Source organism: Osmerus mordax, chromosome 3 (assembly GCF_038355195.1).
Source record: "Osmerus mordax isolate fOsmMor3 chromosome 3, fOsmMor3.pri, whole genome shotgun sequence".
NCBI classification, from domain to species: domain Eukaryota; kingdom Metazoa; phylum Chordata; class Actinopteri; order Osmeriformes; family Osmeridae; genus Osmerus; species Osmerus mordax.
This window is the reverse complement of record NC_090052.1, coordinates 9,066,351-9,085,880: the sequence shown is the minus strand read 5'-3', so window position 1 is coordinate 9,085,880 and position 19,530 is coordinate 9,066,351. Positions and strand designations below refer to the sequence as shown.

At 41.0% G+C, this 19,530-nt stretch overlaps 1 protein-coding gene across 2 annotated transcripts in view; it reads left to right on the top strand.

Annotated features, from left to right (window-relative positions):
* The window catches only part of abat (4-aminobutyrate aminotransferase), an 85,400-nt gene that overhangs the window by 7,403 nt on the left and 58,467 nt on the right, over positions 1 to 19,530 (top strand). Inside the window, exon 3 of one of the 2 annotated variants that reach the window (XM_067232409.1) lies at positions 10,567 to 10,646. The exons of the other annotated variant lie outside the window; for it this stretch is intronic. Within the exon in view, the coding sequence (XP_067088510.1) occupies positions 10,616 to 10,646 (31 nt within the window). The 5' untranslated portion in view covers positions 10,567 to 10,615. The remainder of the gene's footprint in view (positions 1 to 10,566; positions 10,647 to 19,530) is intronic. 2 annotated transcript variants of the gene reach the window in all.

Sequence of the window (19,530 nt, the reverse complement as noted above, 5' to 3'; positions counted from 1 at the left end):
TCAGCTGCACTTCGACAGGTGATCACGTGGTTTTGCCCATTTGAAGCCACGCTCGACACGTTTGTGTCGGTACAAATTGTTTCGAAAGGTCGATACCGCTTCGTGAGCACGGTATCGAGCATAACATCACTAGTAATAACTATTTGCTCATTTTACTTTGTGATATGACACACAATTGTGATGTGTAACGTACAATATAAGATGATATTATTAAGGAAGTACATCTACTTTCGGAAACAGTAGTCTACTATTTCACTGAAGCATTAACATCATGACATTAGTCTCTGTTCCCCGGGCAACACATACTGCAGCGGTCTATGATGCATCTGTTTTCAATCGTTAAAATAAACATTCCTCACAAATACATTTTCGTTGTAGGATTTATTATGACAATAGATTACAAGTAAACTATTTGTGGGTGAAATTATCATTACAAGTGGTTTCAAACCAGTGTAGCTCACTGCAACGCTGTAGCCTACCCGAGACACTAGTGAGTAGCTAACTTCTCCACAGCTGTTTAGGAAGTCAAACGGCGACAGAACATGTTTGGCACTCCCCTTACTTAAATCAAAAGTCTACTACTAACCTGAACTTCATTGCCACAGCCTAAACTTTGTCAATCTGTTCATAAAAATAATTCATTTCAGCCTGAACCGTACAACGGAACGTTAAATCCAATTCTACCAACGCAATAGCTACCAAGACGAACACAGCAGTAGTCTAGTTCTGTACTGTAGTAGTACAATTTACCTGGGCAGCTTCTCCACACAGGGCTATATCGCATTTTGCGTTGTTACTGACAATGATCGCTACCAGTTTTTATGGATGAGCGATTTTCCACTAAATAAATGTCAAGCTTATTTACGTTTTTGGGGGCATATTTTCAGTTAGCCGATGGTACTGTTTGAATCGAGATTCCATCTTCTACTGCCGGCTAACGTCGTTGAATAATCTTCAAAGGGGGTTCTTTATTAATGAATGAATGCAATATGAGTAGGCCAAATGCCTGAAAATATCACGAGAAGGGTAAAACTTAAAAGGACGTTTAAATCATAGAGATTAGGTAAATTTTTACACCGGTCTGCCAAATGTATTTGTTTTGATTCAACTATGAGGCTGCCTCTTGCAGGGGAAATGAGAAGAAATCTATTTCATTCTACACTTCTCGTATTTTGAGTTGTAAATGAGCAGCAAAAAAAATATGCTTTTAAATCTATGTAATCTTTAAAAATAATAAATAATCATTTTATATGTAATAATTTTGATATAAAATATACAGAAATATCAGTTGTAAAAATTGCATTAAAAAACGGACCCCTGTGCAACCGACGCAAACAAGCACACCCTACAATTTCCCTAGAAATTGTACCCTCTCTAGTTCCACTTTGTAATCTTAAAGATCCTGTAAAGTGGACCTGGAAACGAGTTTTAAGTTCGCCACACCACAGAATAATGTGTTATTAACTACCCATCCAAATTCGAATTAAAAAATAACACCGACAAGTATGTTAAATTAGGCTTTGAAATCGTGAAAAAATCAGCAGTCTTCTCTGCTTGAGACTGGGGGGGCGTGTCGCCTGAAGGAGCTGAAGCTCCGCCCCTCGCTGCTTAGTGCCTACCTCCGACCCAGATAATGGACGCTATGTCAAGCCGAACAAAACCGTATAGAATTTGAATTTATTTGTTCAATGACTGAAACATACAGATGCATATAAATGAAATGTTCCCCTGAGCTGTACAGTAAAAATGGACACCAGAGACAGCAGACAGTGAGCTCTCCAACTAGGCTACTTCACACACAAACACATTAGCTACCATTTCACCAAAATACCATCATTCTACACCGAGTAGCCTAATATCAATTTAGCGGTTTGCACTAACTCATAGCAGAGATACCTCTTGAAAACGGCCGGAGGGGCGATGCTCGGTACGGCTCTGCGCTGCAAGAGAAGCTGTGTGTTGGTGAACCCCGTCTGTCTCTGGTCCATGTTAAAACTGCCCGCCGTGAAATGGTCAGTACAGAGGCGGCTGTTGGAGTTTATCCGAAGCTTTCCATGAGCGTGGCTCTTCACAAAATCTATCCACCTATTTTTCCTTTCATTATCAACAGGGAACTTAAATGGCGTTGCAGCGCAGCTGGATTTTGAAGGAGTCATATATCTATGTGTCTATTCCAATATGTAATGATAGTATTCAATGACACAAATCTGTGTTCTAGAAAGAGTGGTCTGGAGTCGCAGAGGTCCCATAATATCAGCTTTAATGCAGCAGTTGGAAATCAACAAGTACAGAGCTCTGGGGTTGTCTACGTTTCCCTACCCGCAACAGAGTTTGGGCTGGTTCACGAAGTCCAACTGGCTATCTTTCCCTGCCCCAGCATATCATAGACAATGCAATTTAAAACACAAGTATCAAAAAAGGGTTGAGCTTGTTCTCTCGTGCATCAGGGAGTTGTTCTTGCCTGCGCGTCCCACCTGCTCAGGTGCCATCTCCACCCAGTTTCAAGGTTGTTTCTGAAAATGAAGCGATAGAGACACAAAGAACAGCCTGCTTCCCACACTCAGTGTGAGACCCAATGTTTAAGCCTGAGCACACTTCTAAATTCATAACTTTAATAAGCACAATGCATAACTTTAATAAGCACAATATATTCTTTAATTTCTTGCATCCAGGGAAGATGCAGTGGTTTTGGCTCCGCCCATTAAAACCTGATCTGAAAACGGAAGAGAAACTGTTCTTTGGTTTAAGTCCACATTTCAGTGTGACAAAGTCTTAGCGCTTTGCACATGCTTTCAGGAACTAATTTCACACGTATATAATGTACTTAGAAGCAAAACATGGAATTTACTTTACAGGATCTTTAAGGATCCTTGTGGTTGAACGGAATTATTGCCGTCCTGCAATACAGATGGCGTGGTATCGAATATGGGAGCGATGGCTTTCATCTAACAATACAATTAAGCCCAAGTATGATTTTCGAACTGTATGAGACAATAAACTCAGTATAAAGTTGTTACATATTCCAGTGTTTCCGCTATGTAGATTTTTCCGTGGCGGTTAAATTTCTGCCGCCACGGTATCAGAAATAGGGCTGTACAAACATTTAGGCCGTCTTTCAGCCATGATTGTTAGAGCGCATGTCGGAGAATAGCACAGACACGCACTTCTCAGCGCAGTTGAGATTGCCGGTGTGCGTCCTTGAGAACTGTAAGTCGTGTAACTTATGTTGTCAATTCATTAAAGCCTGTTATTGTATTAGTCTATAGTTATTGCAAATTTAAATTAAGTTAACTAGTGATTTTCGTTGTTTGTATTCTTCCCCTGCTAGCAGAATTGCACGTCTGTTGATTCGATAGCGATTGCTGCCCTTGCTCACGTTTTGTATTTTAGGTGCATTATTATGCTGAAGTAGTTTTAATAAATAAATATTGGGTATATTGTTATTTGCTACAGAATGCTTAGCCTATCAAGATCAAATGAAGCAGACAGTGTACATGCTTCAGAGTGGCCTACCTTAATCGATAGGCTAGGCTACTGACCATTTCCAATAAAAAAATCCTAGAGGAAACACTGTTATTCAATAACAGTGTTTCCTCTAGGATTTTTTTTAGCAGTGGGGGCAGGACTGTCCTAACCCCCCCCCCGGGCCAAAACAAAGTCCTAACCCTATATTTTGGAGCAGGTTAATGTAATGCATTTACATTTACATTTATTCATTTAGCAGACGCTTTAATCCAAAGCGACTTCCAAGAGAGAGCTTTACAAAGTGCATAGGTCACTGATCATAACAACAAGATAGCCACAAAAACATCGCGAGTAGCCAAAACATGAAGCACACATTGTGAACAACCAAAGTAAGTGCCAAAGGGAAGAACCATAAGAGCATGTAGTTAAACAAGTTACAATTAAACAACATGAACCGCTATAAGTGCAAGTGTACCTGTGGAAAAAAGCAAGCAACAGTAATAAAAACAATATATCACAGCGAGAACAAAAATGTAAAACAGTTACCACTAACCACAAGAGCAACAAGTCTCTAAGCAAGAGTCATTGTGATCCTTGAGGAAACTAACATCGGGTCAAGCGAACCATTCCTAAGTACCGTTGTACTCCCGGAACAAGTGCGTCTTGAGCCTTAATAGTCTGTTGTAATAGTAATAGTCTAACAGCTAATGTCATATTGCACGTCCGATTTCCCCTAAAGAAATAAAAGACATCCTTAAAGACACCTTACAGTATGTTCTAAATGGCATAAATGCTGCCAATTAATAATTGACATAGCAATTTATTGGAAATGGAAATGTATATAATTTTTTAAATCTATATATATATTTTTTTTTATATACACACAACAGCACACAAACAGACAAATAAACAAACAGGATTTCGCTAATGGCACACAAGTAACTAACTTTCTCTAACATTCTCAAACTCTCTCAACCAAGGTTTCACGCATTCAAAACCTTGGCTTTGCCGCCTCATTTTATACCCCGACATGTCAGAGTCTTTTGGCAAGTACAAGACAGGTTTCGTTCAAGATCACGTCACAAAACGTTTCGAAACACTGTGACACATGACCGGAAGTGTGTTTAAAACCCGTCTTGAAACGTTCCAATGCAGTGAGTGTTGAATGTGTCGGGACAGTATCGACACCGCAGTACCGAGCGGACCATCACTAACTGACAATGATTGCTTCCAGCAAACGTCTTTTGAATAAGCCATTTCTGCTTAAATAAATGTCAAGCTTATTTACGTTTTTTGTGGGCATATTTTCAGTTAGCAGATGGTACTGTTTCAATCGCGATTCCATCTAGCTAATAATACTGCCGGTGAGAACGTTGTTACTTAGAAAAGCTTCTTTCAAGGGGGTTCAACTTGTTTCAAAGGTGGTTCTTAATAAATTAATGTAATATGAGTGGGATAAATGCTTGAAAATATCACTACTGTAGAAGGGAAAAACTTAAGGTGACTTTTTAGTCATATAGGTTAAGTTCATTCTACATTTACAGTACATTTAGTCATTTTAGCAGACGCCCGTATCCAGAGCGACTTACAGTAAGTACAGGGACATGCTACACTTCACTTTTTGTATTTTGAATTGTACATGAGCAGCAACAAATGTAGGCTATGCTTTTAAATCTATGCGATCTTCATAAATATATATACAGAAATATCAGTTGTAAAAATAGCAGTTAATTAACGGACCCATCTGCAAGCAAGCACACTTTACAATTTCCCCAGAAATTGTACCCTCTCTAGTTTAGCTTGCTTTGCCGAGCTAGAACGAGCCATGATATTGAAGTTTAGGGTTAGTTTCTTTAATCCGACACAATACTTAAGCAGTCAAACTAAAAACACGAAGCAAAAAGAACAACGTATAGGCCCTGCACGTATAATACTACAGTACCAATAGTATTGATTTTCGTAAAGTTCACGTGCTTCTTGATTGGACTTCATTCTGACAGTTGTCTGCAATGCCTTAGCTCCAGCTCACAAGCTCGCGACTGGTTGTCGCAAAGTATGACGTGTACAGCTAGTTGCAAGCATGCACGAGTTTCGGAGCTAGGAAGCTTCTGCGCAAGACCGGACGAGTCAGTCTGGAAAGATGGCGGGGTCCATTTCGCGCTCTCGCTTGCCTCACTGTGCCACTGAGCACTTTTCATAGACATTAATGGGGACGCCATCTTGGAAGAAAAATCTAGCTGTGTCTATTAATATATGTCTATGGAATCAACGTATCAAGTTTGATGTTGATTTCTCAAAGAGTCGTTGAGATATGACCCAACTTCCTGTTTGGTTGCTTTGTTGCCGATTTTGATGTTTGGCTGTACCGGACAAACTGTTTTGAAAATCAAAAATATTTGGATAACTTTGGTGAGGGTTGGTCTGAAGATGATGTGTGCCAAATGTGGGGTAAATTGGACAACAATTGAAGGAGGAGTAGCGAAAAAACGTGTTTTCTTAAAATTCAAAATGGCGGAAAATGTATATAGCCGGAAATTGACGTCATGGGGTGTGTTGAACTCGTCTTGACCCAGAGAATCTAACGGTACCTCATTTGTGAAAATCGGTCATACGGTTCAAAAGTTACGTGTGTAAACACAAGTCCAACTTTGACCAGTTGGTGGCGCGAGAGTGCTCCAATGGGAGACATGAAACTTGGTGTAAATAAAGAGGGGCCTGTCCTTAATGTGTGCCAAATTTCACAACTTTTTACCATACGGTTCTAGGGGCTGCCATAGACTCCAATGGCGGAAGAAGATGTGTAATAATAATAAGAAAAGGTGGAAACACTTAAGTGGCTCCGCAGCTTCGCTGCTTGGCCACCAACAAGGAAAGGACACATCTTGGATAGTAATGGGAATATGGGGAGACTGTGGAGTTGCTCCGAGTCTGCTCATAGCTAGGCAAAAAAGCAACATCATATCTCCTCATAGCTTCAGTGGTGGAGTTCCATGAGTTGTAATGTCCTAACACTCAAGCTCAATGGATCAGAATAGTTGCAGTCCTACACTCTGTTTAGAAACGGGGTTTGAGAGGATGCCATAGCTGTAATGCGGTTGACATTTATCCCTGTAGAACCAGAGTTGGACTATTTTAAAAGTAGCGGTGGGCATAGATATTTTTTTTAAATCTAGATTAATCTCACTGTAATCTTGGCGTTAATCTAGATTAAAATGGCTCATTTGAATTCTGCCGAAGGCATTCAGAATATGTGTGCTACCCAAATAATGACTAAAAGTAAGTCTTTGAGAACGGGTTTCTCAAGCCAGGTGGAGCATTAGACCAGGAGCTCATCTCCTGTTTCCAAAATGCATCACAAACTGCTTGATAAAGCTGTGGGGGCTCAAGGGGCTCAAGGCTGTTCATGCCAGACGCGCATTTCTCCATGCCGGTCACCAAGTCTTTCAGCTCCTCTGAGCTTTCCTTTTTCAGATGTAACGCTGACATGGTACACAAACATGGCATAGGCTATATTTAGGGAACGTGTTATTCGCAGCATCAGCAACAGCATCCCAGCATTGATCCTTCTTCACATTGTACTTGTAAAATTGGTGCTGGGGGTCATACAACTCGCTGTGCTTTTCAACTTCGAGAATTAATTTGATGTTGTTTATTTCCTTGAATTTCTCCTCTGATTTTCAAAATCGACTTGGGGGTTCTCTCTTGGTAGGCTATGTCTGCACACGTGTGTGTTGTGTGCAACACGTAACAACTCGTTTCTCTCAAACAAACAAAACAACTACGGGCATGCTGGTTCAACTATCAACAGATCTATCCGTTTATTTTCATTCGTTTTTATCAGGGTAACCACATCGAACAGCCGTTCGTTACCAACATTGTGTAGTTGGGTTTTATATAGGATGAATATTGGTAAAGTACGTATGCCTCCAACGTAATATTAAAAAAATAATTATAAAGTCTACAACTTTACAAATGTTCATCATAGTCTACAATTAATGTAGTAAAATCTTAATAACATGGTTTTTTATTCAAATATATCAACTAATATGGTTTATTTTATCATCCTGCAGCCGATTTCGCAAGCGTTTCGCGAAAAAAATTCAGCCAGCTGTCGAAACAATCGCTGCAGGTCGCAGGCAATCGCGGCGCTTCGCAGCCTGTGTGGCCAGTCCAATTTGATAACATGGGTGCCGAAAGAAAAAAGGCGGCATTTCGTGGCCAGTGTGTCCTAGGCGTAAGGTGCAACTAGGGAATGCCTGTGACCATAGTGTACAATAGGTCACAATTTTACCAAAGTCTATAATGCCATGCAACTTTGAACGAGGAAAATAGGAGGCGCGTCAAGGCCATTTCTAGGAGCCCAATCTAAAGACCCACAGGGCTCGACATTAACGCTTATCCGGGACAAGTGGATTTTTTTGTAGGGCAAGTGGAACAGAAATTGACGTGCCCCACTGGACAAGTTAAAACTCAAACTAATTAAAATGCCATGTTACTTCACGATATGTGCCACTTTTTGTGTCTTATGTGTCTATTTTTACCGAATTCTGCATTAGCAAAAAAGTGGCTTCATCCCGAGATCTCTACAGACCGTGCAGCTAATTTAATGCTCAACACTTGAAAGGGGGCTTATTACTTGAAAGAGGAATTATTTACTGTGTCGTCTCAGTTAGACTATCAGGGTTTGGAAATACTGTGACTTGCTAAAGTAGGCAAATGGCTAGTAGAACATAACATTTCATAATTTCAGTAAAGCAAACAGCTGCAAGACCCAGTGAAATGTTATATACAGCTAGCAAACTAACGTTAGCTAGCATCGCTACCGACATTGGCTAACTCGACCTCGGTAGGCTATCCTCAGTATTTGCAAGCTAGCTAAACTTGTACTATATCGAAAATAATTTTGTCGACATAACAATGGATTTTGCCACTAAATGTTGGTGTTAACTTTTTTTTTTTTCTACAATTTCACTTTCTACCCAGCAGAGGCTGCTTTACCAAGGGATCCTTTAAAAGGTGTATACTTTACAGTAGCTGATATTTAACTATACATTTAACCAATACAAATGCTACTAATGCTTGCTAGGTACAAAGCTGCCAACGCTAGCTAGCTAACGTCAACAATTTAAATTTTTATAAAATGATAAATCTTTACCCGGACAAGTGACTTTTGTGCATGGACAAGTGAAACGTTAATGTACTTGTCCAAAGGACAAGTGCCTCAAAGTTAATGTCAAGCCCTGACCTGAACAAAAGCTATCTTGCATGTAGTGTCCTTTTTCTGTGCTTTCAAAGGCTATGCTAATCGTCACGCATCCTCCAATATTGTGATACTATTTACATTTAGTCATTTAGCAGACACTCTTATCCAGAGCGACTTAAAGTAAGTACAGGGACATTCTCCCCGAGGCAAGTAGGGTGAAGTGCCTTGCCCGAGGACACAACGTCATATAGCACGGCCAGGAATCAAACCGGCAACCTTCTGATTAATAGCCCGACTCCCTAACCGCTCAGCCATCTGACCCCCACTATTTAACTCCCTTGATTTCCTGTATTCATTGTTCAGTCTTCTGAGATGCTCAACTTGAATGTATCAAACACCTGCACTCAAATATCTCAGACTTTTTCTATGTACACAAAAGGCCTATTTCTCTCATATTGTTCACAATTTTTTTTTTTCACAAATCGGTGCAAAACTTTTCAGCCCACGACCCCTAAAATAATGGTGCCAGTGACTCGCGACCCCCGCATCCACGGAGGTGGTTTACGTATACGTGGGAGTAAAAATAGGCCCTGGATCTGATCCAGACCGGCCCCCGTATACACCACCACAGATAACCTGTTAATACATGCAATGCTTGATGTGATGCTAGTTCGGGAGTTGATAGTAAATGCTATCAATGAAAACAATTTGGGCCTTTATTCTAGCGCAAAATATTTTTTGAGCTTTAGTGTCAAATAAACAGCTGTTTTTCAATTGGTAAAATCTTATCTAGTGAAGGTGATGTATTTTTGTCTCTTAATTTTTCAGCCCCACCCTTACGTTTCTTAGCCTGGTTTTCCATCGTTATTCTTCTCCCGGTGCTCCCGATGGCCAGTCCGCTACTGCGGTGGTGTATTTTCAAGTCATATTATTTTAAATTCTCGCACTATCAATGGGTGCTGCAGCACCGTCATCGCCCCTAGTTCCCACGGCCATGGGTATTCCCTCTCCACTGAAATCCAAAACTCAGCCAGTGTCTTGGCTGAGAACGCTGTCTTTAACGTTCGGTCGCTTGACAGTTCAACTAATGCGTCCTCCTGCTTGGATTTCAGATGGTTTGCCGTACTTACAGTGAATGGAAAATCAAAAGGCTGAAGCTTTTTTATTTGCATGCATTAATTTAACTACTATTTTTAACTTGTTAAAATTTTGGCTAAAATATGCTATTTCTAATTGTTTTACAATGTTCCTTGATTTCTGGAAATCATCTCGCGACCCCCCCCTCGTTGTCTCGCAACCCCACTTTGAGAACCACTGCGATAGACTGATGCGTTCTGCATAGAAGGGAGACTGGCTTTGGTCATGGTTTGGAATGGAAGGGACAAAACAGGACAATGGTGGATATCGCTATAAAAAACTACGTAGTTAAGGCGGCAGGCGTGTGTTGCTTAGGCGGCCGCCTTAACTGAAAAGTACTGTGGGAAACCCTGGTATGTCTGTGCACTGTGTGCCAGTGCTGTGGAGAAGTGTGCTGTTGTGGGTACAGACAGACAGACAGACACAGCCCATTGGTCTGGGGGATTACTTCACTGATGGGGTCCTCTCATACCTAGTCCCTCCCACTATTAAAAATGTAAAGGTTATACTGATCTGCATAAGGACTTTTCCTTTATAGGCTTGTGGCAAAACACAAATTATCTCCTAAATCACCCAAGAATGGCAAATGAGTATTGCACAAATGTTTTTTCCAAGCCCTGCCAATAAATAATTCTAAGTGAAGACCTTATTAATCATTTTGCCTAAAATTGAACTTAGTCCTGAGGCTAAAGCTAATGTACCATGTAGCTAAGGTGCTTAGTTAGATGAACCAATTTGTTTCCTGTTTGTGCCTTTTACAGCCTCTATATGGGCTCTGGTGAAGAGATCCCAGTTCTCTGACTGTTATCCATGCCAAAGGATGTGTTGCATAAGGCTAGAGGTAATTAGCATTTTTATAGCTTTCTGTACTATGGCAAATAACACAGCTCATGGTGATTGGTGAAAAGATTGTTTTAGTAAGCTCTTGTAGTAATGGCGTGTATGTGTGTATTTGTCACCTTTGTCTAGCCAAAGTGTATTACAGCACTTTTGAAAGATTGTATTATTTGTAATCAGGAACAGGGTCTTTCTTGATGAGGATATTAATTCTAAACAAGAATTTGCTCCTAAAATCTGTCATTGCAAGAGCAGTGTTTTTTACAACCCATCTGACTGTGTGTCTGTGTGTGCGTGCGTGTGTAACAGCCGTGGCCACGCTCCGTCACAAGGTCTACGGCCGAGGTTCGCCACTCACTGGGCTCGAACACGCCACCTCTGACTTGCCATGCGCGATCACTACCAGCTACGCCAACGAAAAGCTAGCTCTTCGTTGACGCGGGTGGCCTGTTATATACTTGAGGAGTGAGTTTCACGGATTCACACCCGTTACACGTGCACTTGTCCAGAGTTCTGTAATGGCTAGAGAGCTGACACAACACATCCATCCCACAACCCTTTTGTTTTTTTTGAGCTCTGCCTTGTATGTTACATTACTGTTAATGTCCTCAAAAAGTGTGTTATTATATGAACTTTGGATTTATATAAAAATGAACATTAACATGGACTGGACATTAAGTTGACCCTCTCAAACCACCTATTTGGCTTTACATTGATACAATATATCATATACACACACTGTATATCAGCATTGCTGTTCGAAGGCCCCCATTCAGTCCCATTTAGCATCAGGAATGATCCTTTTCCCCCACTTTACTGTATGTCCAGTTTAACTCTCTCTCGCTCGCTCGCTGGCTGGCTGACGACGCAGCCTTGTGTAACACTCTCAGAACCAGTTCCATCCAGTTGGGGAGGAGATGTTGTCTGGGGAAAGTATTTGTGTGTTTCTGGGGGGGAAGGGGTTGGTAGGGGTGGGAGCTGCTCTATTCAAGACGGTGGCTGCTGTCTGGATTTTTCCTCCTCCAGCTGCCAGATTACATAAGGGGGTGGGGTGGAGAGAAGAACCCCTAAATCAGAGCATTTTATATAAAAATTAGAGAGATTCAATGTCACCTTGTAGGGGTGGGAATCTTTTGGTACCTCACGATTCGATAAAAAATTGTTGTTTCCATGACTATGATAGGCAGTTAAGTGTTGAAGAAAAAAATCCCAATGCATCAAAACCTTGACATTTATTGTTTTTCTTGCAGTTTAGTAAACTCATTGTTAGAAAAAAAGATTATTTTTTAAATTTGTGAATCGATATGAATTGCTAGAAGACTGAATTGAGATTCAAATGCGAATCGATCCCCCCCACCCCTATCAACTTGTCCAGTGTCCTTGGATGCCTTTCACTTGCACACACATCCCATTAATGCCATTGTTCTCATCCTGACATGTGGAAAGTCCTTCAAAGATGGACCCTGGACCTCACTGTAATTAATACCAACTAGTGCATAGTGCCCCTGATGCAGCCGGTGATTTAAGATTAGGTCAGTGAAACACACACACACACACACATTTCTTGAACTATAAAGAGGGCATAGTGCCTGTGATAAAATTGGTGGGACACACACATACTCCTGGAATTATAGATGGGGCCTTCATTTGTCTGCTGTTTCCTACGATCTAAATTGCTTATGTTGATCCAAATGTACTATAATGGTTCTCTGTTAAATTGTCTTACCACCACAAATATCTAAACATTTAGTTCATAACAGAAGTCATTACATGCACAATGGTTGAGCCAGTTGTCATAATTGTAGCCCTAATTCACCATACAGTGCTTGTACATTTGCAATGTGCTGGCAGTTTTGACATCAGTAAACACGTTAATTTATCTAACAAAATTCACTGATCTATACTGAAAGTTTATACACTTTATATTGTCGTTCTGTTCTCTAGCTAGCCCTTTTGAAAGTAGATGATTATCAGTTGTAAAAGCGAATTCCTTTCTAAATAACGAAACAGAATTTCCCCATTTCCTTACTATGCTTTGTTTCATTTGATTGTGAATGCCTTTTGTTAATAGCATTAGTTCAATCGCGGTAGCCTACTGTCAGGGTTTTTCCTGCATAGAGAAAATTTTGGCGCGCGCCAAAGCCGTTTTCCCGAGCGCCAATGACAAATGCCGAGTTCCAAAGGCAAAAAAGTCTGCAATGAAGAAAAGAAAAAAAGCTGTGTTCATCACGCGTGCAATGCATGTCAGCGAATATGTTCTGAATAGTATGTTTCAAGTAGGCTACAGCCGAACCCTCGTTCTGTTTTGATCAATAGTAATCGAGTTGATAAGCGTGTCTTCTTGTCTGATCAATACGCAACTGTGAGGTGCGCGAATGGACAGAGTGGCCAGTAAACTGTCGTTCCGCTGCGAGGGACAGCCCGACGTGCACGAATACACCTGTACAAATGCAAATGAAATGTCCACTCAAAATGCAGACAAAAGTTTGATTTCCGATTTCCAACGCAGCCTCCATTGGTATTCTTAACCTGGAATGATAATATATAGTGCAGTCTTTCCTCTATGGCTAAATTTCTGCCGCCACGGTATCAGAAAACAGGCTGTACAAAATCTTAGGCCGTCTATCAGGAGTGATTGTTACAGTGCGTGTACACTGCAGCGACGCGATGCGAGCGACAACATGTTTTCCATTCATTTTCAATGGAGCCAGGCGAATCGCTTGCGTGGTGTATTGTGGGTAGCGACGCGACCGAGTTGAGATTTTCTCAACTTTATGCAAATGAGGAGCGATTTTCGCTAGCGATGGCCAATCGGAGTGTTTTCGTAACGTAGCAACCATGGTGAACATTTCTAGGTTTCAAGGTGGAGGATAAACTAATCGTTTGTGTGGCTGCTTACCCAGTGTTGTATGATACATAGCTGTATTCGTACAGAGATGTTAATAACAACTATGCATGGCGCAAGGTTGCCGAAGTTGTTGGTGCTTGTACTTTCAAATTCAGTCTAGTCACATTACGTAACTTCGTTCTGTGGTAACTAGCTAGCTAGCCCGGCTGGAACTCCCTATCGTATCGACAGATTAGCAGAGACTTCGAGTAATATAATAAAACGTTTTTTACACGTCAACGTGTATGTATATTAAACAGTTTTGTATTTTGTATACAAGTTGTATTTTGATCGATGTTGCGAGTACGTAAACCCAATGGCACACTTGGGCATGACAACTACAACAGTGACTTTAGAGAACTACATTCTACATTAATCTGTTTGAAACGCCCCTGACCGTGGTGAACTGTGGGAAGGCTCGCGAATCACTCTAAAGTCACTGTTGTAGTTGTCATGGCCAAGTGTGCAGACTTGGGTTTACGTACTCGCAACATCGATCAAAATACAACTTTTATACAAAATACAAAACTATTTAATAGACATAAACGTTGACGTGTAAAAAAATGTTTATTATAAGTCTGCTAATCTGTCGATAAGCGAAAATCGCTCCTCATTTGCATCAAGTTGAGAAAATCTCAACTCGGTCGCATTGCGTCGCTACCCACAATGCACCACGCAAGCGATTCACCTTGCTCCATTGAAAATTAATGGAAAACATGTTTTCGCTCGCATCGTGTCGCTGCAGTGAACACGCACTGTAAGAGTGCATGTCGGAGACGCGCTTCACACCGCAGTTGAGATTGCGTGTGTGCGTCCTTAAGAACTGTAAGTCGTATAACTTATGTTGTCAGTTCATTTAAGCCTGTTATTGTATAAGTCTATAGTTCTTGCAAATTTAAATCAAGTTAACTGGTCATTTTCACGAAACACCTGGGAATAAATACATTGATTAGAAAAAAGAAGAAAAAGCACCGAAGACCCATTTTGACCCAGGAAAAACCCTGACTGTACCCCGTTGATTTATAAAAAGGACACCTGCAAAATATTAACTTTGCAGAGTTCCTATTCGTAGGAAACTCGCTGCAGACCAGAGGACTAATCAGAGTGAAGGGGGCTGTGACACGAAGAGAGAATATGTGTTCATTATTTGTCATTATTTGATGTGGAAATTCTTATCCAAACATCAATTGTGTCAAACGTCACTGCACTCACACATTATAAAGAGGACACCTGCAAGATATGAGCTTTGCAGAGTGCCCGGTTCTTTCTCTGATCGTGGGAAACTAAACCCATTCTAATTTGTACACACACACACACACAGATTCCTGTCATTATTAGAGAGATGGTTGCCCCCAGACTAGGGTTGGGTATTCTGGTTTTTGAAATTGGTTCTTATCAGATCTTTGTTCCGATTCCAAAAGTTTTTTAGGAGAAAAAAAAATTAAAAGTATCATTTTCTGTTAGCTAGCTCTGATTCTGATGCGCAGATAGACACAGGAGAATATCCATTGATATTTCTGTGAAATTAAATGTTGCACTTTCTGTATTTATTCAACATTTGTAGGCCTATCACTGTAGCCTACTATGCTTTTACATTTAGCAACCTTCTGATTAATAGCCCAATTCCCTAACCGTGCAGCCATCTGACCCCCTATATGCTATATAACTACAAAAAGCATCCAAAGTATGCTTTGCAGGTATGCAAAGTATGCTTTTGACATAGTCAAATTATGAGATGAAAGTAAATACGAGGGAGGGGTAGCCTAACCTACAATTTCTATTTCTGGGAAAATTGTAAATATTTACTTGCGAGATGCCCCATTTAGGAGTAGTGTCCGACCGTGCTGCTATCAACTACCAAATTAACGTGAACACTGATGATTCAGCTCTGCAGCTAGCTAGCTAACCTACTATTGGAACACACACGGCCAGTTAACTCCTACATTCATCAACACTCAATTGTTTTCTGACATCTTAGAACGTCAAAGCTGGAGTCGCCAGAAGAAAAACTGTCTGTGGCGACAGTTACGCTCTAATTCTTGAAGACGTATTAGATGGTACTTTCACAGCAATTGGGTACTAAGTCAATGAAGTGAATTGCCAAGCACAAGTTCAAGAAAATATCAACGTATTTATTTGTCAGAAATATTAACCTATCAAACATTGCACAGTCAGTCGGTGAAGAAGTTAAGAAAGCTTTATTGCTTGCGGCCGGCCCACAAGGAGACAAAAACATCACACACCATGGTAATGCAAAGTTTGTGTGGTTCTCAAGTCTTCATGTAAGACTATTTAAACATATTGGTGAGAAGTCCCCTCCCCTGCATATCAGCTGTCAATGTGATCGATCCCAGAGATAGAGTGCGTGTGCACATGTGTGCGTCCCTAGCAGTGGAAACTTAGAGTTCTCTGGCCCTAGGCTTGACCATATGATTCACTCAACACAGATAAGGTTAAACACATTTATTGCAACTCTAGTAAGATAATGGTCAGCCTAGGTCAGTTGGTTTACGTAAGCCTAGTGTTCTATCTATATAGGTCATGTGGGGAGAGGGTTCTCTGCTGACAACAAATGCTAAGCACCAGTATTTTCAGAATGTAACGTTACATCCTAAATTTCGTGTGAGACTACACTACACTAAATATTACATTTAAATAATAATATAGAATTAATAACCTGCTTTTCAAAATAACATTTGTAATGTGAAATAAAAAGTGCTAAACAACTTAAACAAGAACAATGCATTAATTTGTGCAATTTTAACAAACACTATACAAACTATACAACACCAAAGTGCAAAACAACATTGTCAAAATGTGCAAAGGTGATCACAGTCACTGCTTATGGCAGAGCTGACATCTAGTATCGCTACAGGCTATCCTCCTTGGTTTTAAAAAGAACAATTCAAAGGCCTTTTGGTAATTCCACTCCTTTACAAGTGGACCATTTATGCTTATTTTCATGCAGGCTGTCAGACTGTTGCCCTGCAGCCTGTTCCGCAAGTCTGTCTTGATCTACACACGGAGTGAATGAAGTTTAGATTATTTTATACTTTTGTGTAATATTTACAATTTTGATATAATCTAAGATTGAGAGATGATGATGGACTTACCCTATTCATCGCAGAGAAATCCATCTCACAATTCACACTTGACACAGGTATTGTGAGGGCGATTGCTGATAGGAGGAACAGGTTTGGGTAAAGCAGATGTAGCTCATTATACCCAGATGCCATTGCAGTCATTATGTCTAGCTGGGACTTGTCCTGATGGATGACATTGGTCAATGACAGATATGCATGAACATACATAAACAAATTCATATGTTATGTTAATTACTCACTTTTAAGATTCCAGTTGTTGTAAGCACTTTAAAGCTCTGCCATTCTTGAAGAAGTGTCTTCTCATTGATGGGTGGGAACTGCTTGGCCAGCATTTGCAGGTCTGAGATGGCACGACTCATCACCTTGTGGTCCTGGTGGTCCCAGAGCATTAAAGGCACCAAGAATTTCAAGCGGCTGGAACCTCAGCTCCAGGTGCTGAATGAGGCAATGTAGGGCTCCATGACCTAGATTTGAAAGAAAATTAAAATTGAGACTCGTTATTGTTTATTCATTCTTGAGCTTGCTTTCTTGTGTCTGAAAACATTCCCATAAGGTGAGATTGGAAAGAGCCGCCCCACGTCTCCCCCTCTCTTCTTCAGCGTCGATATTAAGATGGGTCACCTTCTCTTTGACCTGAGCTAGATAACTGACATTTAAGTCCTTGCGTATCTTTTCGTTGTGAAAACCCATCTCCTCATTTGTTCACTCAACTGTAAATCCACTCTTGTGCTACCAAAGGTTTGCAAATGAATAGCAGCAATAATGTGCCTTTCTGAACACTGATGTTTGTTGGCAGATTTGGTGAGGGAGCTCAAATTGCTTCTCTGAGTTGAATAGCAAACAGTCCCAGCAAAACAACCTGTTCAACTCTGTGCTAGCTGTTAGCCATTTGAAACGGCCGTAATTAGCCTCGCTAAAATGCCTTGTGAATCCTTTGCCTGGTTGATGGCAATTGTTAACAATTTCAAGCTTCTCAGCAAAATTTCTCTGAGCAAATGGTACTGACAAAATCAGTTTCCGTTGCCGTCTCTACATCTCCATCACCATCAGCCATAGTTTTTAAAATTACGGTAACCGTTACCGTGTAACCTGCTAGCTAACAACTTAGCTGCTTGAGTTTGTGAAAAAGAGGACACTTCGTCGCAGTGGCGGCGTGGGGTGTGTATTGCATGCCGCACCATGACCATATGTGAATGCATACAAACGTCACAAATGAAATGACACAAATGACATAGGCTTTATGATCATTAATAGGCTATATGATCATTTATTTATTGAACCTTAACAAAAGTGCAAATGTAAACAAATCTTCTTTGTGGCATTTAGTCCAGTGCTTCTGTGGCTTTCAGTGGTTGTTTAATGTCTTTAATGTGTCTTGTCCATATATTTTTCCACTTTTCAGTCCTCCTCATATATTAAAGCACTAATAATAACAAAGGCGGCAAGGTGCTCATTTTTGCCAGATTGGAAATGGCGAAGTATCGTACCAAAGGCTCAAAGTGATAATCTGGCAACACTGAGAAGGCAGTCGACCAATGACAGTTCTCTCTACAGTCAGAGCTCGCGCAAAAAGGTGGAACGTACGGGAGATACCATTTTCCAAAACTGTAAGGGCGTAATAACTAGTTTGTGAAAGACCCAGAGAAACACATATCCGACGAGATTTTGGAATCCCTGCCGGATGCTTTTTTTAGGTCTCCGAAAGAGGACATGTCCAGGTAAACCCTGGTCACCCTACTTTACTGGCACTGTATTGTACAACAAGGGTACTCTGTTGAGCTAAGCCAGGGGTAGGCAACCCTGGTCCTCGAGAGCCGCTGTCCTGCATGTTTTAGATATTTCCCTGCTCCAGCACACCTGGTTCACATGAATGGGTTGTTATCAAGCTCTGTGGAAGCCGGGTAACGACCATTCATTTGAATTAGGTGTGCTGTATATGGTTTGTGACCCTCCAATCAATGCGTTGCGGCTGCGGCGGCGACACCAATCAGGATCCACAAAGTATGTAAACACATACACGTTGTGGATTAGCCTGCCTGCCTACCTGTTCGGAATGGATTAATTAGCCATGGATATCAGGCGATTTTTGAAGAGACCATCGAGTGCTCCCACTCCCACAGATGCCCGCAAAAGGCCCTTAAGTACAGAGTAAGACAATTCACGTTTTTAAACGTTGTTTTGGTTCGCACAACATCGCATTAAAGATCCTGTAAAGTGGGATTTAAAACAAGTTTTAAGTTCATCACACCACACAAGAATGTGTTAACTACCCATCCAAATTTGAATGAAAAAAAACAGACATGTTAAATTAGGCTTTGAAATCAAGAGAAAATCAGCAGTCTTCTCTGCTTGAGACTGGGGGGGCGAGTCACCTGAAGGAGCTGAAGCTCTGCCCCCTCGCTGGAAGGCGCAGCCTGTCTTGAGTACCTACGAACCAGATAATTTATTTGTTCAATGAGTGAAACATACAGATGCATATAAATGAAGCTTGTTCCCTTGAGCTGTAACACAGGAGTAAAAATGGACACCAGAGACAGCAGACAGTGAGCTCTCCAACTAGGCTACTTCTAGCACATAGCTACCAGTTCACCAAAATACCATCATTCTACACCGAGTAATATCAAGTTAGCAGTTTGCACTAACTCATAGCAGAGATACCTCTGGAAAAGTTATCTAGTTAGTTAGTATAATTATAACAAGCACACAGAACTGAGTGATGAACTGCTGGCGGAGGTGGATGGTCCAGTTGCGACCGGAGGAGGAACGGCCGGGAGGGCGATGCTCGGTACGGCTCCGCGCTGCAAGAGAAGCCGTGTGTCCATGAACCCCGTCCGTCTCTGGTCCATATTAAAACTATCCGCCGAGAAATGGTCACTGCAGAGGCGGCTGTTGGAGTT